The 21,685-nt window shown below is 37.7% G+C and overlaps 1 protein-coding gene across 3 annotated transcripts in view; it reads right to left on the minus strand.

Moving 5' to 3' along the window:
* Tasp1 (taspase 1) overlaps positions 1 to 21,685 on the minus strand; it is a 270,718-nt gene that overhangs the window by 183,532 nt on the left and 65,501 nt on the right. For all 3 annotated transcript variants that reach the window (XM_036185439.1, XM_036185442.1, XM_036185440.1), the window contains 2 exons: positions 14,499 to 14,578; positions 2,473 to 2,579 (listed from right to left, as the gene is read on the minus strand). In XM_036185439.1, coding sequence (XP_036041332.1) covers positions 2,473 to 2,579; positions 14,499 to 14,578 — 187 coding nt within the window. The remainder of the gene's footprint in view (positions 1 to 2,472; positions 2,580 to 14,498; positions 14,579 to 21,685) is intronic.

Consider the following 21,685-nt stretch of genomic DNA (forward strand, 5'->3'; position numbering starts at 1 on the left):
GGTACTTAGTCTTATGGCAACTTGATGCAACATGCTTTGCTGATACTAATGGAAGCCCTGCCCCTTTCTTAACAGATCAGAGGAGGAGTGGGTTGCAGGGGAGGTGGAGGGGAGAAGGGGAAGGAATGGGAGGAGAAAAGGAAGTGAAACTGCAGTCATGCTATAAAATAAACAAATTAGTTAAAAAACATAATAACCGTGTGTGTGTGTGTGTGTGTGTGTGTGTGTGTGTGTGTGTGTGTGTCTATTCACTAAAGCATAAAGTCTCACTAGAACATTCTGTTCACTGTTTTCTATTTTTTTCATTTATTTTACATCCCAACCACAGTTTCACCACTATTTTCTTATTAGCTGACACACAATCATTTTCTTAATGAAAAAAATGAGTGATCTAAATTGGTAATAATCAGCTAAAAACAGCCTCCATAAAACACAATAATATTTCCATGCACAAAATTCTAAACTAATAACCAAAAAAAGGAACTGTAAACATTTCACAGCAGCATTATTCCTAAGAGTAAACTTCCAGAAACAGCCGATCTCCAACAGGAGACATGTATAAGCAAATTATACTCTATGTACATTAGGAAATACTACTTAGTGTTGTTTTTAATTTTTACCTGCTTGTTTTAAGGAATCAATAACAGGATATCTAAAAATATTCTGTGAAAGAGGCAAACAGAAGAAAACCCATTCCACACGACAGCAACAGGAAACATCTATGGAGGGTTATAATGGAATAATGGCTACTCTCCAGGTTAGGAATTAACTGCTGGACAACAAAACCTGAAATGTTCTGTGTCTTGATATGACTTGGGTGCAGGAGTACAGTATACAGTCATGAAAATGGATGAAACTATCTACTATATGTATTTTGTTCTTGAGACAAAGTCATACTCTATGACCTGTGACCTATCTATAATCAATCTCACTCAGCTTACAGACAGGCAAACCAGATAAGCAAAAATTTTTTTCAAAAGGCAAAAAGTCCTAAATTTGTTTACCAAGGTATCACAAAGGATGCAGAAACACAAAAATAGGGGAACCAGACTACACCAGCTTCCACCAAAATCTACATATTAATTTGTTCATTTGCTTCCTAAAACCCATTATTGTGAGACATACAAGCGAAATTGGGCCAAATTATTTGATAAATTATCCTGTGAAGAAACGTACTGAGAAAATACCTATTATTATGAAAGATGGTTTGTTTTTCACTTTACTGCAATCTTACAAAACTTTGATAGACAGCATGAACCAGTTCATGAGGCACTAAACAACAACTACATGATGCAGACAAGGTAGTCCAAAGAAATACATGAACTGACACACCAACCATGAGCTGTGTGCTGGTGAACCCTAAAGCCACAGGCTGAAGAAGAATGCTGTAGCTTCCAACTTCACTCTACTCTTAAAAGCAAGTACAGAAGAACCAACACAATACAATAGTCATGTAGCATTCTTGTGGCCACTGAGCAAGTGAAGTAAAGAATGGGCAAATGAAAAGCTGAATTTCTTATTTTCTTCAATTTGAATTCAGTTTTATTTTAAAACATTTTCAGCCATTGCAAACTATGATTCTAATAACTAAATATGTAAATTTACTTTTTCAACAGCTAATTTTGTTACATGCATTCATTGACATAGTTATGTATTTGTTTGTATCTATGAGTTTGGATACACAGCATACATGTGGAGGTCAAAGGACAACTCCCAGAAATCTGCTCTATTCTTCTCCAATGTGAACGCTGGGGATCAAACTCAGGTTATCAGGCTTGGCAGCAAGTGCCTTTACACACTGAACCATCTTGCCATCCCTCAACAAAACTTTAAAATAGCTTATTATTAATTTTTGCACTGATTATATTTCAAGAGATATTTTCAAATATATTTCACTTGAATAAGAAAATATATTATTAAAATAATTTTGTTTTGTTTACATTTTTAAATTAACTTCACTTGTTTCTTTTCACAATCAAATTTTACTTTTGTTTTGTTGTTGTTTGTTTGTTTGTTTGTTTGTTTTTCCAAGACAGGCTTTCTCTGAGTAGCCATGGCTGTCCTGGAACTTAATCTATAGACCAGGCTGGCCTTGAACTCAGATATCCACCTGCCTCTGCCTCCTGAGTGCTGGGATTAAAGATGTGTGTCACCACACCCAACTGAAATTTTACTTTTTAAATTACATTTTTATACATATATTATGCATGCATATGTGCACATGCTCAAGTGACTGTCACAACACACATGTGACTGTTAAAGAACAGCTTACAAGAGTCAGTTCTCTCCTTCCACCATGTGGGTTCTGGGGAAAGAACTGGGGTTATCAGGCTTGGTGGTATGTACATTTCCTTACTGAGCCCAACCAGCTTCACCCTGCTTTCAAATCTACGTATGGCATATGTTCTAGTTCCAATGGACTGTACTGTTCTAAAGGCAGGTCGTCAGCCAATACTTCAGACACCTCCTGACCTTTGCACTTGATTGTCTTCTTTTCTTTAGCTGAATGAAGTCTGTTTCCACCTTTTCTGCCAGTTCTAGCTTCCTCTTGTTCCTTTTAAATGCAGCTAAGCTGAATCCTACAAAGAGAAGAACAAAAATAATGCTTGAGAATTAGTAGAACAAGAAGGCAAGGGAGATTATCCTGAATAGTCTTCCCAGAGAAAAAGCACGCAAGACTGCTGAACTGTTGATTTTAAAGTCTTTCCAATGTACCCTGACAACAGTGGAAAACAAAACAAATAGCACAAGTTTATAAACTTAAAGGGAAAGATCAAATCAGACAAACAGCTGAATTCTGAAGGTGGACAGGGCCCAGGGGCATCTGGTGACCCATGACCATCTCAATGCACAGGTATAGGAGATGAAATTTGGGACCAGAGCACTACACAGTATACTAGAGATGAGCTACAAGAAAAGGAGGAACTCCCAGAGGTTGATTCACCCCAGGAAAGGCAAAATAAACTGCCACAAACTATAATAAGGTTGCAAGTCTCAACCTTGTCTCTAGAGGTAAAGAAAAGAAAGTAGAGAAGAGGTCATGTTATCTGTATGATCTGAGGAGAAAAAAGGGACCTCAGTGTATATAATGCTTAATCTTCACTGTCAACTGGACTGGGCGGAGGATCACCAGGGAAAACTCCTGTCTGTATCTCTGAGGAGACTTTCAGAGAGGTGTAAGTGAGGAGAGAGGACTCGCCCTCAACACTGGTAGACCACTCTATGGTCTGCACTGACTAAATAGAAAAAAGCAAGCTGAGCCCCAATCTTTGTGTCTCTCTGCTTCTTATAGGTGGATCAGTGGACACTGCCACTCAAAACTAACCAGAACACATTCCTCCTCCTTAAGTTTCTTCTTCTGTGGTGTTTGGCCAAAGACTATCCAGACAGAAAGGCAATTTAAAAAAAAAAAAAAAAAAATCACTGAGTATCCTGGTATGGGCTCACACTTATCATCATAACACTCAACAAGCTGAAAAAAAGAATTGCTGTGGGATGTTCTGTATGTTAAATGTGTTGCTATGGTTGGTTAATAAATAAAACACTGATTGGCCAGTAGCCAGGGAGGAAGTATAGGTGGGACAAGCAGAGAAGAGAATTCTGGGAACAGGAAGGCTGAGGGAGAGAGACACTGCCAGCCGCCGCCAAGAGGAGATGTTAAGATACCAGTAAGCCACAAGGCACATGGCAACTTACAGATTAATAGAAATGGGTTGATTTAAGATATAAGAACAGTTAGCAAGAAGCCTGCCACGGCCATACAGTTTGTAAGCAATATAAGTCTCTGTGTGTTTACTTGGTTTGGTTTGAGCAGCTGTGCAACTGGCAGATGAGAGAGATTTGTCCTGACTGTGGGCCAGGCAGGAAAACTCCAGTTACAAAGAATTGTTATGGGCTCGAGGCCAGTCTGGGCTACAGAATGAAACATCCTCAAAAAAAAAAAAAAAAAAAAAAGAAAATTTAACTGAAGCTTCGTATACCATCTGCAGAATACACATACCCATTAACACTGGGACTTTTTCCAACCTAGACTATATATTAGGCACCAAAATAGGTCTCAAGATTTTAAAAACTAGAATCTTATCACAAATCTATAAAATAGTAGAACAAAATTTAGATATCAATAAGCAAAAATAGAAAGTAACAAATATGTAAAAATTAAACAATATGCTCAGGAATAGCCAATAGGTCACTGAAGAGCCAGGTGGTGGTGGTGCATGCCTTTAATCCCAGCACTCCGAGGGCAGAGGCAGATGGTCTCTGAGTCTGAGGCCAGGCTGGTCTACAGAGTGAGCTCTAAAACAACAAGGGCTACACAGAGAAACCCTGTTTCAAGGGTGGGGAGGGGGAGTCATGAAGAAATAAAAAAGGAACTCATAGAGTCTCTCAAGTTGATGGAAACACTGCATGCCAAAGCCTGTTTATTCACCAAATGAAGTACAATAAAAGCAACTGGAAGTAGTTAATTACTATGTCACAGAGCCAGTCTAGGAAAACAACCAAATCCCAGGAAACCATGAATATCAGAGCAGAAATCAGTGAAGAGAAACTAGAAATAAATCACTAATAATCAAATTGATGGCTGATTTTTGAGACCCTGCTCCCCTGCCCCTTCCCCAACTCAAGAGTCCCAGCAGAGCCCTCCCCTCAGCCCAGGGATGGAGAAACACTGATTCTTTTGAAAGATAAAATCAACAAACCTTTTGCCAAATAAAGGAAGAAAATTAAATTAGGTGTGAAAAAGGAAAGACTTACAAAGTGGTTTCACAAAAATGCAAAGAACCAGAAAAACTGCCATGATCATATGCCTGCAAGCTGGAAAATCTGATGACACAGATAAGCCCCTGGGCATACACAATACACCAGACTGGATCAAGATAGGGGAAAAAATATACAGCAGCCTACAACAAGCAATGAAATGGAGGCAGTAGGTGAGTAGCCTCTATGGTTTGAAGATGTATGTAGATCAGTGGTAAAGCACTTGTCCAGCATACATGAGAATTGAGTTTGTCCCTTAACATATAGAACATATGAAGGAGTCTCCCACCAAAGAAAGGTCCATGACTTGAGTTTCACTGATGAACTTTCAAGAAGAAATAAGTTTAAATTATTCTCAAACTAGTCCAAATATAAACTGAAAAGGAAGAAATTACCAAATCCATTCTGCTAGGCCAGCATACCCTGAAACAAAAATCAAAGACACAATAATAATAACCTACACATCAACATCCCTGATGAACAGATACCAAAATCATCAACCTAACAGTAGCATGCCAACTGCCACAGTTCCAAAATGTCAAGAAAGATTTATCCCAATGATGCAAGAACAACCAAACCTAACAATATAGGTATGATATTACATGAAGAGAACAAAGAAAAAAAAAAACTCGTGATTTTGATTCACATAAAAGAAAGCATTCAGTAACATCCAGCAACCCTTCATGACAAAAACCCTGATAAGATTAGACATAGCATCAACATGCCTCAACCCAGTAAGGGCCGTAATGAGTGGCAAGTTCATAGCTAACAACTTCCTCCAAGATCTGGAACATGATACATATCTCCTTACACCTGTCTTATCAAAACACTATTACAGGCAAAGAAATTAAACAAGAAAGGAATAAGAAGTATCAAATTCAAAAGGAGGAACTCAGATCACCTAGAGTGTAGATAACAGGACTTTACAGAAAGATCTTAAGACTCCACCCAACCATTAGAAATAATGAGATCTAAAGCATGGTAGGATACAAAATGAACAGTAGCAGGGCCAGCAAGATGTTTTAGCAAGTAAAGCCCTTTTTGCTACCAAGCTTGATGGCATAAGTCCTATCCCCAAGCCCCACATGGTGGAAGGACAGATCCTCTGACCACCACACACACACTCACACAATGATATGCATGCATACATGTATGCAAACACCCACAGGTAGACAGGAGCAGACGGACAAATGGACGGGGACACACACACACACACACACACACACACACTGAAATGTAAGAAAAAATTAAAAATAAGTAATAGCGGCAAGAATGTTGCATACAAACAACTTGCTCTTTTACAAAAGAAAGTTATGTCCCAAGGTAGGCTGCGACAAAACCAAAGTCACCCATAAGAGCTTCAAGTGCTCTTAACAACTGAGAGCTCTCCACCATCACTCTCATCTAGTATCTGATTTTTTCAATTTTATCATAATTTACTGTGACATTATAATATCTTCATGGCCTAGGATATTTAATGTCTTTAAAGGGCCTAGCTTGGTTATCTTTGATGAGTTAGTGACCATAAAGTGAAATGTACACATGTTTTATGTTGCCCAGTTTACCAGTGACCACATACTGCACAGGAAGAATTCTGAAAGCAATATGGGGAATAACAGAATTTATAAGTGAAAGAAAATTTTAGTGTAATAAAAGTCTTTCTTTTCTGTAATAACTAAGTGAAGTCTCAAGAACTAATCAACTACCTGTTTTATCAATTAAGTCTTATTCTAAAATAGACAATAGAAAAACATATTTTTGGGCTAGGAAGGTGGCTCAGCTGTTAAAGGCTAGGCTCACAACCAAAAATATTTTTAAAAAATTTTCAAATCACACACACACACACATATATCTGTTATATATGTTATTTGTTAACTACTGTCTTATGCATTTCATACTATAAAATAATTATTAAAGTAAGTTACAAAAAAATGCTTGTTCCTGTGAAGTAAAAAATAAATAAGTTAATTATATTTACAACTACCACTAAAGTAAAATATCTAGGAATAAGTTTGCTATCTGTTCCAGCAATCTTCAGCAAAAACAAAGCTTCAGGCATCATATGCCCTCACTTGAAAAATACATCACAAAACCATATTAACCAGAATAAGATGCTAGTAGTGACAAAAAAAAATAGCAAACACACGCACACGCACACACACACACACACACTCTTAAGGCAATGATATCAGCCACCTTTAAGGTAAGACCACAAAAGCATAAGCAACAAAGGAGAATTAAACAAGCATTATTATATCAAACTTCAAACCTAGAAGCATCTACAGGGGAAGGGAACCATCAACTGGGTAGACAACACAGAGAATGTGAGAGGTCAATATCTAAAGCATACAACAAATTCAAAAGTCCAACAGCAGAAAAAAAGATGACCCAGTTTTTTAAATTGACAAATTACTTAAATAGGCATTTCTCAAAGAAAACATACAAAAGGCCCACAAGTATATGAAACAATTCATAGCATCACTAACCATTGGGATAAAGCAAATCAGAAGTACAATGAGATGTCACCTCACCCAAGCTGAAAGGCTATTATCAAAGAAACAGAAATAGTAAGTGTCAATAGGAAGAGGAGAGAGGAACTCCAACACATCAGTAAGAACATAAATTAACAGTCATTATGGAAAATAGTGTAAAGTTCCCTCTAAAAATATAACTGCCATGTAACTTAGCAAACCTATTTATAATACAGTACATATACAAAGGAAAAAAATCATATCACAGAAATAAATGCACTCCAGTGTTTACTATAGCATCAGCCATAGAGCCCAAGAAATGAAATCCACCAAGGTACTCATCAATGGATAAAAGTAGGTTTAAAAAAAAAAAGGTGGTACATATAAACAATGGAATATTACCATGGGTAATCATGGGAGACATCCAGTTTAATGAAATAAGGCAAGCAAAGAAACACAAACTCAAGATGTTTTCTTTCTTGTTCATTTGTGGAAACAAGTCAGCAATAAAAGACAGTAAAGGTCAGTACAGACTAGGAAGGGTAAGAAGATTAAGAAAGGTAAGAAGGAAAAGGAACAGGTATCAAAAGACAGGAAACTTTATGGCACAATAAGGAACCTACATCTTAGAACTGAAAACACACAGTACAGTAATTGGGAGATCAGTGGCTCTGACAGTTTAAGGTCTTCAGAGACCAGCACACTGCTCACCCTAATTTCATCCTTACAAAGTGGAAACATGCATAAAATTCGACATCATAAATACATATAAACATTATATCAATTTGTTTTTATTTTCTTTTTAATTACCAAAGACAGAGATTTTAAAAGTCAATATACTAAGGATAGTAAAGAATTATAAGCAGATTTCTCATCAAAACCTCTGAAGCTACAAGTTTTGGATTCACATGTTCACAGCACTGAAAGAAAAAAGGGGTGTGAACGATGAATCCCAAACCTGACTAGCTACGTTTCAAAAGGGAGGACTAGGTTAAGAAAGTCTCAGAGTATGGAAAACATAACACAGTTGATCACCACCAGACATAGCCTACAAGAAAGACTAAAGGGAATCATCAGGCAAAGAAACAAAAGGATGCCAGGCAACAACATAAAAGACACAGCCAACAATAAAGAGCTGATTATAAGGTAAATACACAATTATAAAAAGCTATTACTAGTCTAATTTTTGCTTCTAATTGTTTATTTTCTACATCACTTTAGAACTAAGACATGGAAAAGGTTATTCTATATTGCATGATTTTTACATTTAACTGAGTATGTTTGTGTTGGTGCACATGACATGACACGTGCAGTGCTCAAAAGACAACTTCCAGGAATCAATTCTTTTGCAACATGTGTGTCTGAGACTGAACTTGGATTGTCAGGCTATCAGTCTTGGTGATAGCCACTGTATTTGCTAAACTATCTCTGGCTATTATGAAATGTTGTGACATTAATAACTAAAAGGTAATGATGACAGAGGTATATAACAACAAAACTTATTAATATGATCCCATTAACAGAGCATAAATTAAAATTAAGCTATAATCTTAAAAATATTAAATTTAATCTTTATTGTAACCACAATCACAAAGATATTAGCAAAAACTCTATCTCTAGTTTAGGAAATGAGATTAAAAATCACTTTACTATTGAAGAAAGCAAAATCAAATAAAGGTTAAAGGAATAGATAAATAAAAGAAATGAGGAACAAACACTAGAAAACACATAAAAATTAGCAAAAGCTAATTTACATATAATATTATATATAAATAGCATGTACATGTTATGGCATATATGCTGAGGTCAGAGAACAAATTCCAGGAGTTGGTTCTCTCCTTCCCCCATATAATCAAGCTCAGGTCATCAGGCGTGGCAGCAAGTGGCTTTGCTTGGTGGCACTATGTAACACTCTTAAGATGACAAAATTATACTAATGAATAGTATTTTACTGGCTGCTAGGGGTGAAGGTAAGAGGAAGTGAGTGATATCATGAAAAGTCAACATGAAAGACCTATTTGAAGACACCAGTGTTCTTGAAGCTCAGTTCTAACAGTGGCATCCTAATTGAGACACTGCTAGAAAACCCACTGCAAGCACCATACACACACACACACACACACACACACACACACACACACACACACACACACATGCACACGCAACAGATAAGCTCATTAGCCTGATTTCACCATCACACAATGCATACAGAATCAAAGCATCACAAACTACTACATAAATATATAAAGATATGTCATGATTTTAATTTTTTAAAAAAATGTTTAAATAATACACTTTAATAAGCCGGGTGGTGGTGGTGCATGCCTGTAATCCCAGCACTTGGGAGGCAGAGGCAGGTGGATTTCTATGAGTTCGAGGCCAGCCTGGTCTACAAAGTTGGTTCCAGGACAGCCTCCAAAGCTACAGAGAAACCCTGTTTCGAAAAAACAAAAAAAAAAAAAAAAAAAAAAAAAAGTAATAATAATAATACACTTTAAAAATATATATTTACTGTATTTGCCTATCATATCAAGTATTGCTATTATTTGTGATTAATCTTTACTGTCAACTTGATGGGACTTAAATCACTATAAAAAACACTATGGGCTTCTCTGTGAGGGGCCATGTAGATTAGATTAAATGAAATAGAAAGACCCCGCTTAGATTTGGGCAGCACCATTCCATGGACTGAAATTATAAACTGAATAAGGAAAAAGCAACCTAAACATAAGCATTGATTACTCTCTGCTTCCTAACCTGGGAGACAATATGACCAGATATCTCCTGCTATCATAGCTTCCATCCCATGATGTACTATGAACCATGGAACTATAGGCCAAAATAAACCTTTCCTTCCAAAATATGCTCTGGCTGGTGTTTTGTCAGGCAATGAAACAAACAACTAATACACTATAGCTATTATTATCATCAACATCATTATTATTCACACTGTATTTATTAAAACCATATACTTAGAAAGCACAGCTTCTATGTTCTGGTAATGAAGGAGTCAATTACACTAAACAAACCTATGTCAGACAAGTTCAGGAATGGGGTCAAGTCAGAATTCTGAGTGCTTGTGAGAATATTCCAAGAAAACAAGACAAGAGTCTTGTGACCTCAGTTTCTTCAAAACACAGAACTGTTCTTAGAATGTGTTTTCATGCTCCTCCCAGGTGTGGCAGATAGTAGTGACCCTACTTTAAATTACTCATTATTGCTTCTGTTGCTATTCAATTAAATGCTCACATTATCTTTTACATGCCTCTATAGAAAAACAGGATTTGTCATGTGTGGTTTATCCTAGTGATTGTCTACAGCTTGAACACATGAGAACTTTATTCAAGTGCCCTTTCTTAATCCTCTGAGTATAAACTGAGGCTCTGAATAAAGTTGCAGGAGACTGTAGTCGGCCTCATTTATGGGCTCCATCCTCCCAGGTCCCACTACCTCTAAAGCAGTGACAAACCTACCTGCCAACAATATCACACACCGTGAATAAACGGCTTAGAAGAAAGTAAGACTAATCCAAAGACCTATCAGACTATGCACAAAGAAAACCACACCTAGGCATACCACGGATACACTAAGGACAAACAAATATAAAGAATTACTCTAAAAAGCAGACAGAGAAAAAAGTTACATTGTCATAGGTAACTATTAATAAACAGCAATTGAATTTCTTTAGGAAATAATTCAATCTCAAATCAATGTAACTTTTTGTTTGTTTATTTGTTTGTTTGTCTGTTTGTTTGTTTTCTTTGAGACAGGGTTTCTCTGTGTAATTTTGGTGCCTGTTCTGGAACTCACTCTGTAGACCAGGCTGGCCTCGAACTCAGAGATCCGCCTGGCTCTGCCTCCCAAGTGCTGGGATTAAAGGAGACTCCACCATGATAAGAGAACACAAAGAAGGTAGGCATACAGTTCTACAGTAGAATGCCTGCCAACATGCAAAAGGACCTGTGTTTAATCCTCAGCATGACAGAAAAAAAAAAAGAACATATGGAATATTATTCAGTCACAAAATAAATTTCTGAGCTATTTAACAACATAGATGAACTTTAAAGGATATATTTTTTTTTTCTTTGTCTTTTTTGGTTTTTTGAGACAGGTTTCTCTGTGTTGTTTTGGTGCCTGTCCTGAATCTTGCTCTGTAGCCCAGGCAAGCCTTGAAGTCACAGAGATCCTGGCTCTACCTCCCAAGTGCTGGGATTAAAGGCTTGCGCCACCACCGCCCGGCTGAAGGAATTATATTAAGTGAGGTGAGGCATAAAGGATCAATTTTACTTCAATTATATACAGTGAGGCAAATTCATAAAGATAGGAAGTAAAAACAGGATCACAAGTAACTAACAGGAGGGGAGCAAGCAAACAGTTTAGAAATTCTGTTTGGGATAACACAATAGTTAGGGCAGTGGAGAACAGTGCAGCTGCACAACACTATATACACATGTACTTAGCTGCAGATGGCTAAGACAGCAGGGGAGGTGCTCAGCGGTCACCTGATCATCTGTGTTTGAGAGCCAAGATTCACAAGGTTGAAGCAGACAGCCACCTCCTCCAAGCTGTCCTCTGCACTCCACATATGGACCATGGCAAGCACGTTCCCATACACACACAGGCACACAGTAAGTAAATAAGTAAACAAACAAATGAAATAAAATATTTAAGATAATAATTTATGATATGGATGTTTTTAAATAAAAAATGGGACAACATATTAAAAAAATAAACCAAGAAGTATTTTTTGTTTTGTTTTGTTTTTCGAGACAGGGTTTCTCTGTGTAGCTTTGCGCCTTTCCTGGAACTCACTCTGTAGACCAGGCTGGCCTCAAACTCACAGAAATCCACCTGCCTCTGCGTCTCAAGTGCTGGGATTAAAGGCATATGCCACCACCGCCCGGCTTTTTATTTTTTTAAACCAAGAAGTCTTAATCTAATTAAAATTGTATTTTTAAAGTAAAGATAAAATCTTTTTTTAGAGAATGAAAATTGGGAACCTTTTGCACATGCTGGGCATAGAGACACACGCCTTTAATCCCAGCACTGGGAGGCAGAGGCAGGTGGATCTCTGTGAGTTCAAGGCCAGCCTGGTCTACAGTTGCAGGACAGCCAGAGCTACATAGTGAGACCCACACACACTATCAGATATGTTCAAGAAAATACCAGGCTAAAAGGAATGACATGTTTTTGTTTTTTAATTTTTCACTCCCTTCAAAATCATAAGATTTAATTACTATCAGAAATGAGTTTTCATAGGATCTCTGGTTATTTTGTAATATTTTTTCTATAAGAATATATGGTACTTTACCCCAATTCCTATGGATTGGACATAGGATGTTTCTCTGGTTGTTTTTATGGTCTGAATGCTCACTGATAACCAATCTACATAAATACATACACACACACACACACACACACACACACACACACACACACACACAAACATACACACACTCACACATACATCTCCATCTCTCACCCCCCCTTTCTGTCTGTCTCTGTCTCTCTCTCTCCCCAATGAAAGATTACTAGAAAATAAGCTTATGACTACATGATTTAGTCATCCTCCAAAATCTGTCTGTATCTTCTGTTCATTTCATGGGCTCACCAGGAGCACTGTAGTATCTTTTTAACTCTTCCATAAATTAAGAGTATAAATTTAACATGTACTCATTTAATTTTAGTTTCCCTATTACCTACTATGACTTGACCATTTTTCTATTGGAGTATTACTTGTATGCTGTGGTTCTGAACTGAGCAAAACGTGTTCACATTAAACTATCTATCCCTTTGTCTTACTTATGATGTTTCTCAGTTTTAACCCATGTGTCTTTTTCATACATTTTAGACCTAAAAAGTTTGTTGCTGATTCCTCAGGGTCAGGCATGGCGCCCCATACCTACAATCTCAGCAATAGGGCAGCAGAGACAGAAGAATCAAGTATGGGGCCAGCATGGGCTGCTGCTTTAGCTCTAATGTGGTTTGTATATCCGCTCTATATTTAGTTCTATGGTTGTTCTAATGCAGGTATGAGACACCATAACCAAGGCAACTTACAGATTTTTTTTTCTTTCCCCCAGTTTTTTGAGACAGGATTTCTCTATATATCCCAGGCTGTCCTGGAACTTGTTCTGTAGACCAGGCTGGCCTTGAACTCATATAGATCCACCTGCCTCTGCCTCTGCTGGGATTAAAGGTGTATGCCACCATGCCCAGCTCAGAAGAAAAGATTTAACTGGGGGCTTGCCTACAGTTTCGAGGGTTACTGGTCCTTAACCATCATGGCGGAAAATATGGCAGCAAGCATGCATGGTGCTGGAGTAGGAGCTGAGAACTAACATCTGGCCAGCAAGACAGAGGCTAAGAGAGAGCAAAACTGAGCCTGGCACAGGACTTTAAAACCTCAAAACACACTCCCAGTGACAGATTTCCTACAGTAAGGCCACAATCCCTAATCCAAACATTCAAATATATGCACCTATGGGGTTGGGGGGTGCCTTCTCATTCTAACCACAAGAGCTCCATAGTAAGTTTCAGGTGATCTTTGGGCACAAAGTGAAGGAAATCCTGACTTAAAATACAAAGCAAGGAGCTAAAGACATAGCCCAGTAGTTAAAAGCCTTTGCTGCTCTTCCTGAAGATGCAGGTTCCATGTCCAGCACCTAAGTGGTTGCTTACAGCCATATGTAACTGCAGGGAAACTGAAGCCCTCTTCTGGCCCACTGCACAAACATGGTGCACAGACATAAATGCAGGCCAAACACTCATACACAAAAAATAAAAATAAACTAATCTTAAAAAGTAAGAAACAAAAAGAAATCCTTCCTCAGCTCAAGAGCAGTTACACATCCTCCCTTTCCTTCCTCCCAATGTCCTCTAGAGAGAACACCATGGTTTTACTACTCACAATTACTTTAAGTAACCTAAAAATGGTACTTCAAGAATACTTTACAAACCTGGCACAGCGACTCACACCTGCAATCCTAGCACTTACGAGGACTTCCACATGTTCAGGGCTAGTCAGAGTTATGTAGTAAGTCCCAGGCCAACCTGGGTTACAGAATAGGACTGCCTCAAAACAAAAAGCAAAGAGGAAACGTCCAGAATAAAAAAGTGATGGGGGGTGGGAGGGATCAGTAAACTTGACCTATCTTTTACCTATAAATATTTCAACATGAAAGTGTTCTACCTATGCATCAGAACAGAAGTAATATAACACTTTAGGCTTGTTGTTCACACAGCTTAACTCATGAGGGTTTTACTCACTTGTGGTCATGATGCTAGGAGGGCAAGAGGGTATCCCATGATCCACTGCCCATCTGTAGGCTCCTTCTCCAACTAAAAAGCTAACAACAAAAAAGTTATTCTTTTAAAAATACATAGTGTCATCTTCTACAATCAATAAGTTATAGAAGTATATCATATGACAATTAAAGTCAAGTCTGAGAGACAGAAGTAATTCTAGAGTTGGCACAAAATAAGATAACTGCATGCTTAAAGTTCCTTTTAAATCTTTCCTTACTAGAAGTAATTGATGTAGAAATTGGTAAAAAATTAACACAATAAAAAGTAAAAGTAACTTCCTATGGAAAATAAGATTTTTCTTTGATCCACATGGTTGTAAAGTTTATTTTATACAATATGTTCAATCAGGTTAAGAGTCTAAATGAATGTCTTTAGACTTGTTATTCTTGTCTAGAACTAGATATATACAAACACACTGGCATGCTTACATCCTAAGTTCACTGCAGCAAGAAGGCATATAGAATGCTCAGAATCATTTTCACTCTAGTGAGCAAATACTGAAATACATCCCAAAAGAGAGTGTTCAGCCCTATACTACAAGTTTAATATAAAAAAGGGAACAGAACAATTCTGGTTTATGAATGACTAATTTCCAAAGACTTCATAAAGTATGACAACACAAGTAACAACCCTATTCTCTGAAATAATTTCATGAGGTGAACATAATTGTAAACAGCAAACAGCAAAAATCACTTCATCTTCTTCCACAGCCAACTACTTAAAGATCCCAACCAGCTAGTAATGGACCCCCTGAACATGTGTCCTACCCTCAATTTTTCATTTCTAATCATTCTCACATTCCCCTCAAGAGTAGGGGCTGGAGAAATCAGTGGTGAAGAGTACCTACTGTTCTTGCAGAGGGCCTACACTCATTTCCTAGAATCTATATACAGAGGCTTGAAACCACCTATAACTCCAGTTCCAAGAGGTCTGACTCTATCTTCTAACCTTTGTAGGCACCTGAATTCATGTGCACATACTTCCACACAGACAGACATAAATGTAATTTTAAAAAATATATTAAAACAAACATCAAGAATAATAACTGGGCTGGAGAAATGGCTCAGAGGTTAAGAGCACTGACTGCTCTTCCAGAGGTCCTGAGTTCAATGCCAGCAACCACATGGTGGCTCACAACCATCTGTAATAAGATCTGGTGCCCTCTTCTAGTCTGCACGCAGAACACCGTATACATAATAAATAAATAAAATTTTTAAAAAAAAGAATAATAACTATTAAAGTCTTTATATTCAGTAATTACTAACACTAGTAAGAAATTCAGCTTTTCCATGCAATGATAACTATCAGAAAGCAACATTTGAGCCAGGTAGTGGTGGTGCCCACCTTTAATTACAGCACTCGGGAAGCAGAATCAGTTGCATCTCTGTGAGTTCAAGACCAGCCTGGTCTACAAAGCAAGTTCCAGGACAGTCAGGACTACACACAGAAACCCAGTCTCAAAAAACAAGAAACGAGCAAGCAACATTTGATAATGCAAAAGGGTCACATGTTTAGAAAGCTTATGGCATCCCAAAAAATGATTCAAATATTCATTTTTCTATGAATACTTTTAAATGCTGAGATACTTAAAAATCTGTAGAAATTAAAATGATAAAGATCTCAGGAGGTACACTGAAACGTAACAAATGATGTCAAAGAAAAGTTAAGTGATTAATTCCAGCAACTGTTTTCTTTACATTATGACTACAATGGAAAGAACACTGGAAAAGAAAAAAGAGAAAGCCAACTGAAATTTTCAAATTCGTGTAACAATGGTCACCACAAATAAAAGCTGTCGCATAAAATTGAGAGCAACTAAAATGGAAACTTAGATGTAAGATTTGAGCTATCATTATGCCATCTTTAGCATTTCCTACTTCTAGAGAAAAAAAAAAGTTGATTTGTTTAAGTCATTCTATTAATGTAAAAATGTAAGCCAGATGGTGAAATATTAAGCAATCAAGGCAGAAGTCTGGGCTAAACCTAGATGTTTTCAACACTTCAGACGTTATCTAGGATTCGATCTCAGCGTCTAGAATCATTGTCATTTAATAGACAGTTCTTAAGTTTTCATTCTTTCACCATTCATAATTTTGACATAAACAAAACCAATCTAGAGCATGAGAATGTGGCTCAGTTGGTAAAGCATTTGCCTACTACATTGGATAGTTATAAGTCAACTTGACACAAGCTATAGTCATCTGAGAGGAGAGAACCACCATTGAGAAATGCCTCCATAAGATCAGGCTATAGGCAAACCTGGAGGGCATTTTCTTAATTAGTAATTGATGGGAAAGAGCCAACCCCAACGTGGGTTGAGCTAGTAGTCCTAGGTTCTATAAGAAAGCTGGCTGAGGAACCTATGGAGAAAATAAACCAGTAAGCAGTACTCCTCCATAGCCTCTGTATCAGCTCCTGCCTCCAAGTTCCTGCCTTCTTTGAGTTCCTGTCCTGATTTCCTTCCATGATAGACTATGATGTGGAAGTGTAAGCAGAATAAACCCTTTCTCACCAAACTGCTTTTGGTCATGGTATTTCATCACAGCAATAGTAACCCTAACTAGTACACATAGTATGCATCCCTTGATCCAAATAGTGAATTGAGGCCAGTATGGAATACATGAGAACTTCTTTCAAACTTTGATATAATCTATGTAATTCTTAAATACTTTAGACATTTTAAAATATTAATATTTAGAAATCATTTATAGATACTATAAAGCACACTATATAGGCAGCCTTTGCTTACCATCAAATATTATTGTCTAGGAATTCACCATCATATGTGAAATGTCATATAAATGCTTTTGATATCATTTGTATGTAAATTTTTTTGTAAAATATTTATGTATATGTATGCCACTACATATACAAAGTAACATATAGAAAGAAAAAGAAATCACTTTCCAGAACAGTAAGCACTAATTTAAATTTCCTTTGATATTTGTTCTGAATCTCCAAGGAGAAACCTTTAAAGGAGATTTATGCAAACCCATTCAAATACCCATTAACACCACCATAGTAAGACATGCCCACTACTGTGCTTCCTTCCTCTAAACCTCAACTGTTCTAGCATTGCACTGACCTCACTGATACTTTTTCTATGCCTGCCTTGCTGTGTATATACCCACCCCATGCCCACTCCAGTCAATTTTCAAACAAACCAGTCATTAATATCTTTGCAAAACACAAGAAAGAACTCATGTCTCTAGCACTGTTATCAAGGCCAAGAACCTGAGATTAGGTAGGTCATTGGGCCTAAGAGAAAACCTACTATCATTGTTCTGTTAAAGGAAAACAATATTAAACCAATACCCAAAGACTTATCACTATATCCATAGGCAGGTGCACCTCTCAACCCCCATCAGAGAAGCTTGCTTTTGCAATAGATGGCAATGAACATAAAAACTCACAACTGGTCACCATAAAGACACTACAACACAGCAAGGTTTTCAGCCACAAATGCAATATCTACATCATACTCCTTTCTTTCACAACTCAGGGATCATCTCAGAAGAGAGACTGGAAGGAGTATAAGGAGCCAGATGTGTAATGGATGACTACAGCGAAACAGTGTTTTCTGGAGACAGGAGAACAGTTGTACGTAAGAAGTGACAGCATAAACAGGACCTTCACAAAATCAAACCAGACAAAACTCAAGCATAAAGTAGGGAGGTGACCAGGAATCCCACCCCTAGCTGAGAAGATATTGGCAATTGATAGCTACTTTAAAGGGGAAATCAGTTCTGTAAAGGCTTATGGTCCCTGAGAGACTATCCATGTTCTAGATTACCAAGACATTAAGTGGACTCTTGAGTTTAAAAAAGAAAAGAACACGTAAGATTGGAGGAAATGGGCAGAAGAGTTGAAGCGGGGGAATGAAGGTCGAATAGACCAAAACACATTATATTCACTTATGAAATTCACAATAATAAAATAAATACTAGGCAGCAGATTTAAAAAATATTTCTATCATTTTGTTGTGTATCATAAATAAATATAATTGAACACAAGTTAGGCTACTAACTACTTAAAGTTCATGAACATAAAGTGCAAGAGCTCACTGAACTAGGAACATGCACTAAACCAACAAAAACTGAATTTGTGTGTGGGGGGGGTGATGTGTATATGTGAAATACATGTATGATGTATGTAGTGTGCGCAATGTATATGAAATATGTGTGGTGTGTGGTATGTATGTGATGTATGTGATATGTATGGTGTATGTGTAATGTGTACAAATTTGTTAGTATGTGTGTATGATGTGTATGGTGTGTATAATGTGCATGTAATGTGTGTGATTTGTAAGAAATTTGTGTAATGGATGTAGTGTGTGTAATGTCTATGCAATATGTGTGTAATGTGTGTGATGTCTATATAGTGTGTAGTGTATGAGATTGTGTGGAATGTGAACTGTTGTGATATGTGTGTGATATATGTATGTGTTCCTGCACCCGTGCATAGACATGAAGAGACCAGAAGCCAATGCCAAGTGTCTCCCGCTATCATTTTCTACCTTCTATTTTTATGTCAAGGTCTCTCGGTGAACCTCCAGTTCACCATTTCCAAAAGACTAGCTAGTTAGCCAGCCAGGGATTCACCTGTTTCTGTGCCCCTTCACCAGCATAGGGATTACAGGCATGTACTACCATACAGGCCTTTAACTTGGATGTCATGACTTAAGCACTTTATCCACTGAGCTAACTGCTGAGGCTGCTTCATTTAAAAAAAAAAAAAAAAAATCACAAAATTTTTCAAAAATATATGACCAATTTTATTTGAAGGTTTATGTGCTCCAATCTGACAAAATTCGTATTGTGAAATCCAATTCTGAATAGTTTTAGGATAGTCTTAGGAGGTGTGGCCTATGAAGGGGTGAGTAGGTGATTAGGTCCAGAGAGAGCCCTAGTGAATACGGTTAGGGTGGGTCCAGTACGCTGCTCTGCCCTCTCACCATATGACTCAGCTGGCAGGTTTCACACAGGAAAACCAAACCCTCACTATACACTACAGCTGCTAAGTTCTTGACCTTAGACCCCTCAGCTTTAGAACTGAGAAATGTGTTATTGTTCTAAGCTACCTAGTCTATGACATTCTGTTACAGCAATGAAATTAACACATCATTACTGTCTGCTTTAGTAATTATCAACATATTGTCAATTTTACTCATGGACAATATTTACACAATTATTTTGAAGGAAACCCAAGATACAATATAATTTAAACTACAAACATCTTGGAATGTATCCCAAAAATGTTAATACAGGGTCTCTCCATGTACCCCAAGCTGGCCTTAACTCACAACCCTCCTGACTTACGCTCCCAAGTGATGGAATTATAAGTAGGGACCATGACATCAAGACAAAAATTGATTTTTCTTAACAAAAAACAAACACATGACCAATGTTGGTCATGCTACCACACACGCTAATCCCAGTCACTCAAGAGCTGAGGGAGAAGGAGTGCTTTGAGAACAAAGTCTGCCTGGGCTACATAGTGTCAGGCCAACAGAGGCTATAATAGGAGTTCCTGTCTCCAAAAAAAATAAATAAATATAAATAAATAAACAAATCCTTGGTTTAAAGAGATACTAATAGGAAAGTTCATAGCACTAAGTGCCTTCATAAAGAAATTGCACTGATATCATTCTTGCAACTTAATAGCATACCTGAAAGCTCCTGAACAAAAGAAGCAAATAAAACCAAGAGGAGTAGACTGGAGAAAATAATCTGAGGACTGAAATCAATAAAATAGAAACAAGGCCGAGCAGTGGTGGCGTATGCCTTTAATCCCAGCACTTGGGAGGCAGGAGCAGGCGGATCTCTGTGAGTTCGAGGCCAGCCTGGTCTACAAAGTGAGACCCAGGAAAGGCACAAAGCTACACAGAGAAACCATGTCTCGAAAAAATTAAATTAAATTAAATTAAATAACAATATAAAGAATCAATGAAACAAAGAGTTGGTTCTTTGAGAAAATCAACAAGGTAGACAAATCCTTATTGAAACTAAGTAAAAGGCAGAGAGAGAATATCCAAATCAACAAAATCAGAAATGAAAAGGGAATATAACAACAGACACAGAGGAAATCCAGAGAATTTAGGTCATATTTCAAAACCTGTACTGTTCTGCCCTCACTCCAGCTACATGGCTGCACATGTGCAGTTCAGGAGTTAAGCAAAAGGTCTTGCAACTTACATCATCAGTATGGCTACTACAAGATCGTGGTCATAAGATCAGCATCAGCAAATGTGTGGGGTAGCTCCATACTGGGAGCCCTTAAAAGCCAGACACAAACCCCACCCTCTCTTTCTCTGCTCTGCTCTGCTCCCCACCACCACTACCATCTTTCTCTCTCTGCCCTCCGCAAGTGCTTTCCTCCAGACCTGGCTCTCTTCTCTCCCCTCTCCCCACCTTTCCCTCCTAATAAAGCTCTGAAAACTAACACTGGGTTCTGTCATGACGGTGACCTTTCCATGTGGTAACCAGTGCCACCACCTTTCATGTACTCCATAGAATTGGAAAATCTTAAGAAATGGGCAGTTTTCTGGATAGATACTATAGCCCCTTGTGCCAGGCCCCTCTCTGAAGACCTCCCCTCCCCAGGCCAAGTTCCACCCACATAATACTCTAACTGCCCAAACTGCTGGACCCTGCCCCCGCCTTGCAGAGTAAAAAGCCAAATCTCTGGACATGAAATCCCACCAATCACTCCCCTGGAAAGCTCCACTCTAAAAAGTTCCACCTCCTTCCCAAGAAGCGCTATATAAACCCTGTATCCTGTTCAGTTTGATGCTGTTTCCTGCTCGAGCAGAGGCAGCCACCATCTGGTTTTTTCCTTCCCAATAAATCTCTTATATAAGGTTTGTTGTATAGTGTGACTTTGTGGTATCCCTTGGCTTCCAGCTGCCAGGACACTTTTCCATCCGAGCTGCAATGCTTACAGATATCACTTACCAAAATTAAATCAAAATAAGATACACAATTTAAATAGACCTATTATCACTAAAGAAAGAGAAGGATTCATTAAAATTCTCCTAACAACAACACCAAAAAAAAAAAAAAAAGATAGTTTTAGCTCAGAATTCTACCAGACTTCCAAAGAAGAGCTAATACCAATATTCCTCAATTATTCCACAAAATAAATAAAAA

Source organism: Onychomys torridus, chromosome 4 (assembly GCF_903995425.1).
Source record: "Onychomys torridus chromosome 4, mOncTor1.1, whole genome shotgun sequence".
Classification (NCBI taxonomy): Eukaryota; Metazoa; Chordata; class Mammalia; order Rodentia; family Cricetidae; genus Onychomys; species Onychomys torridus.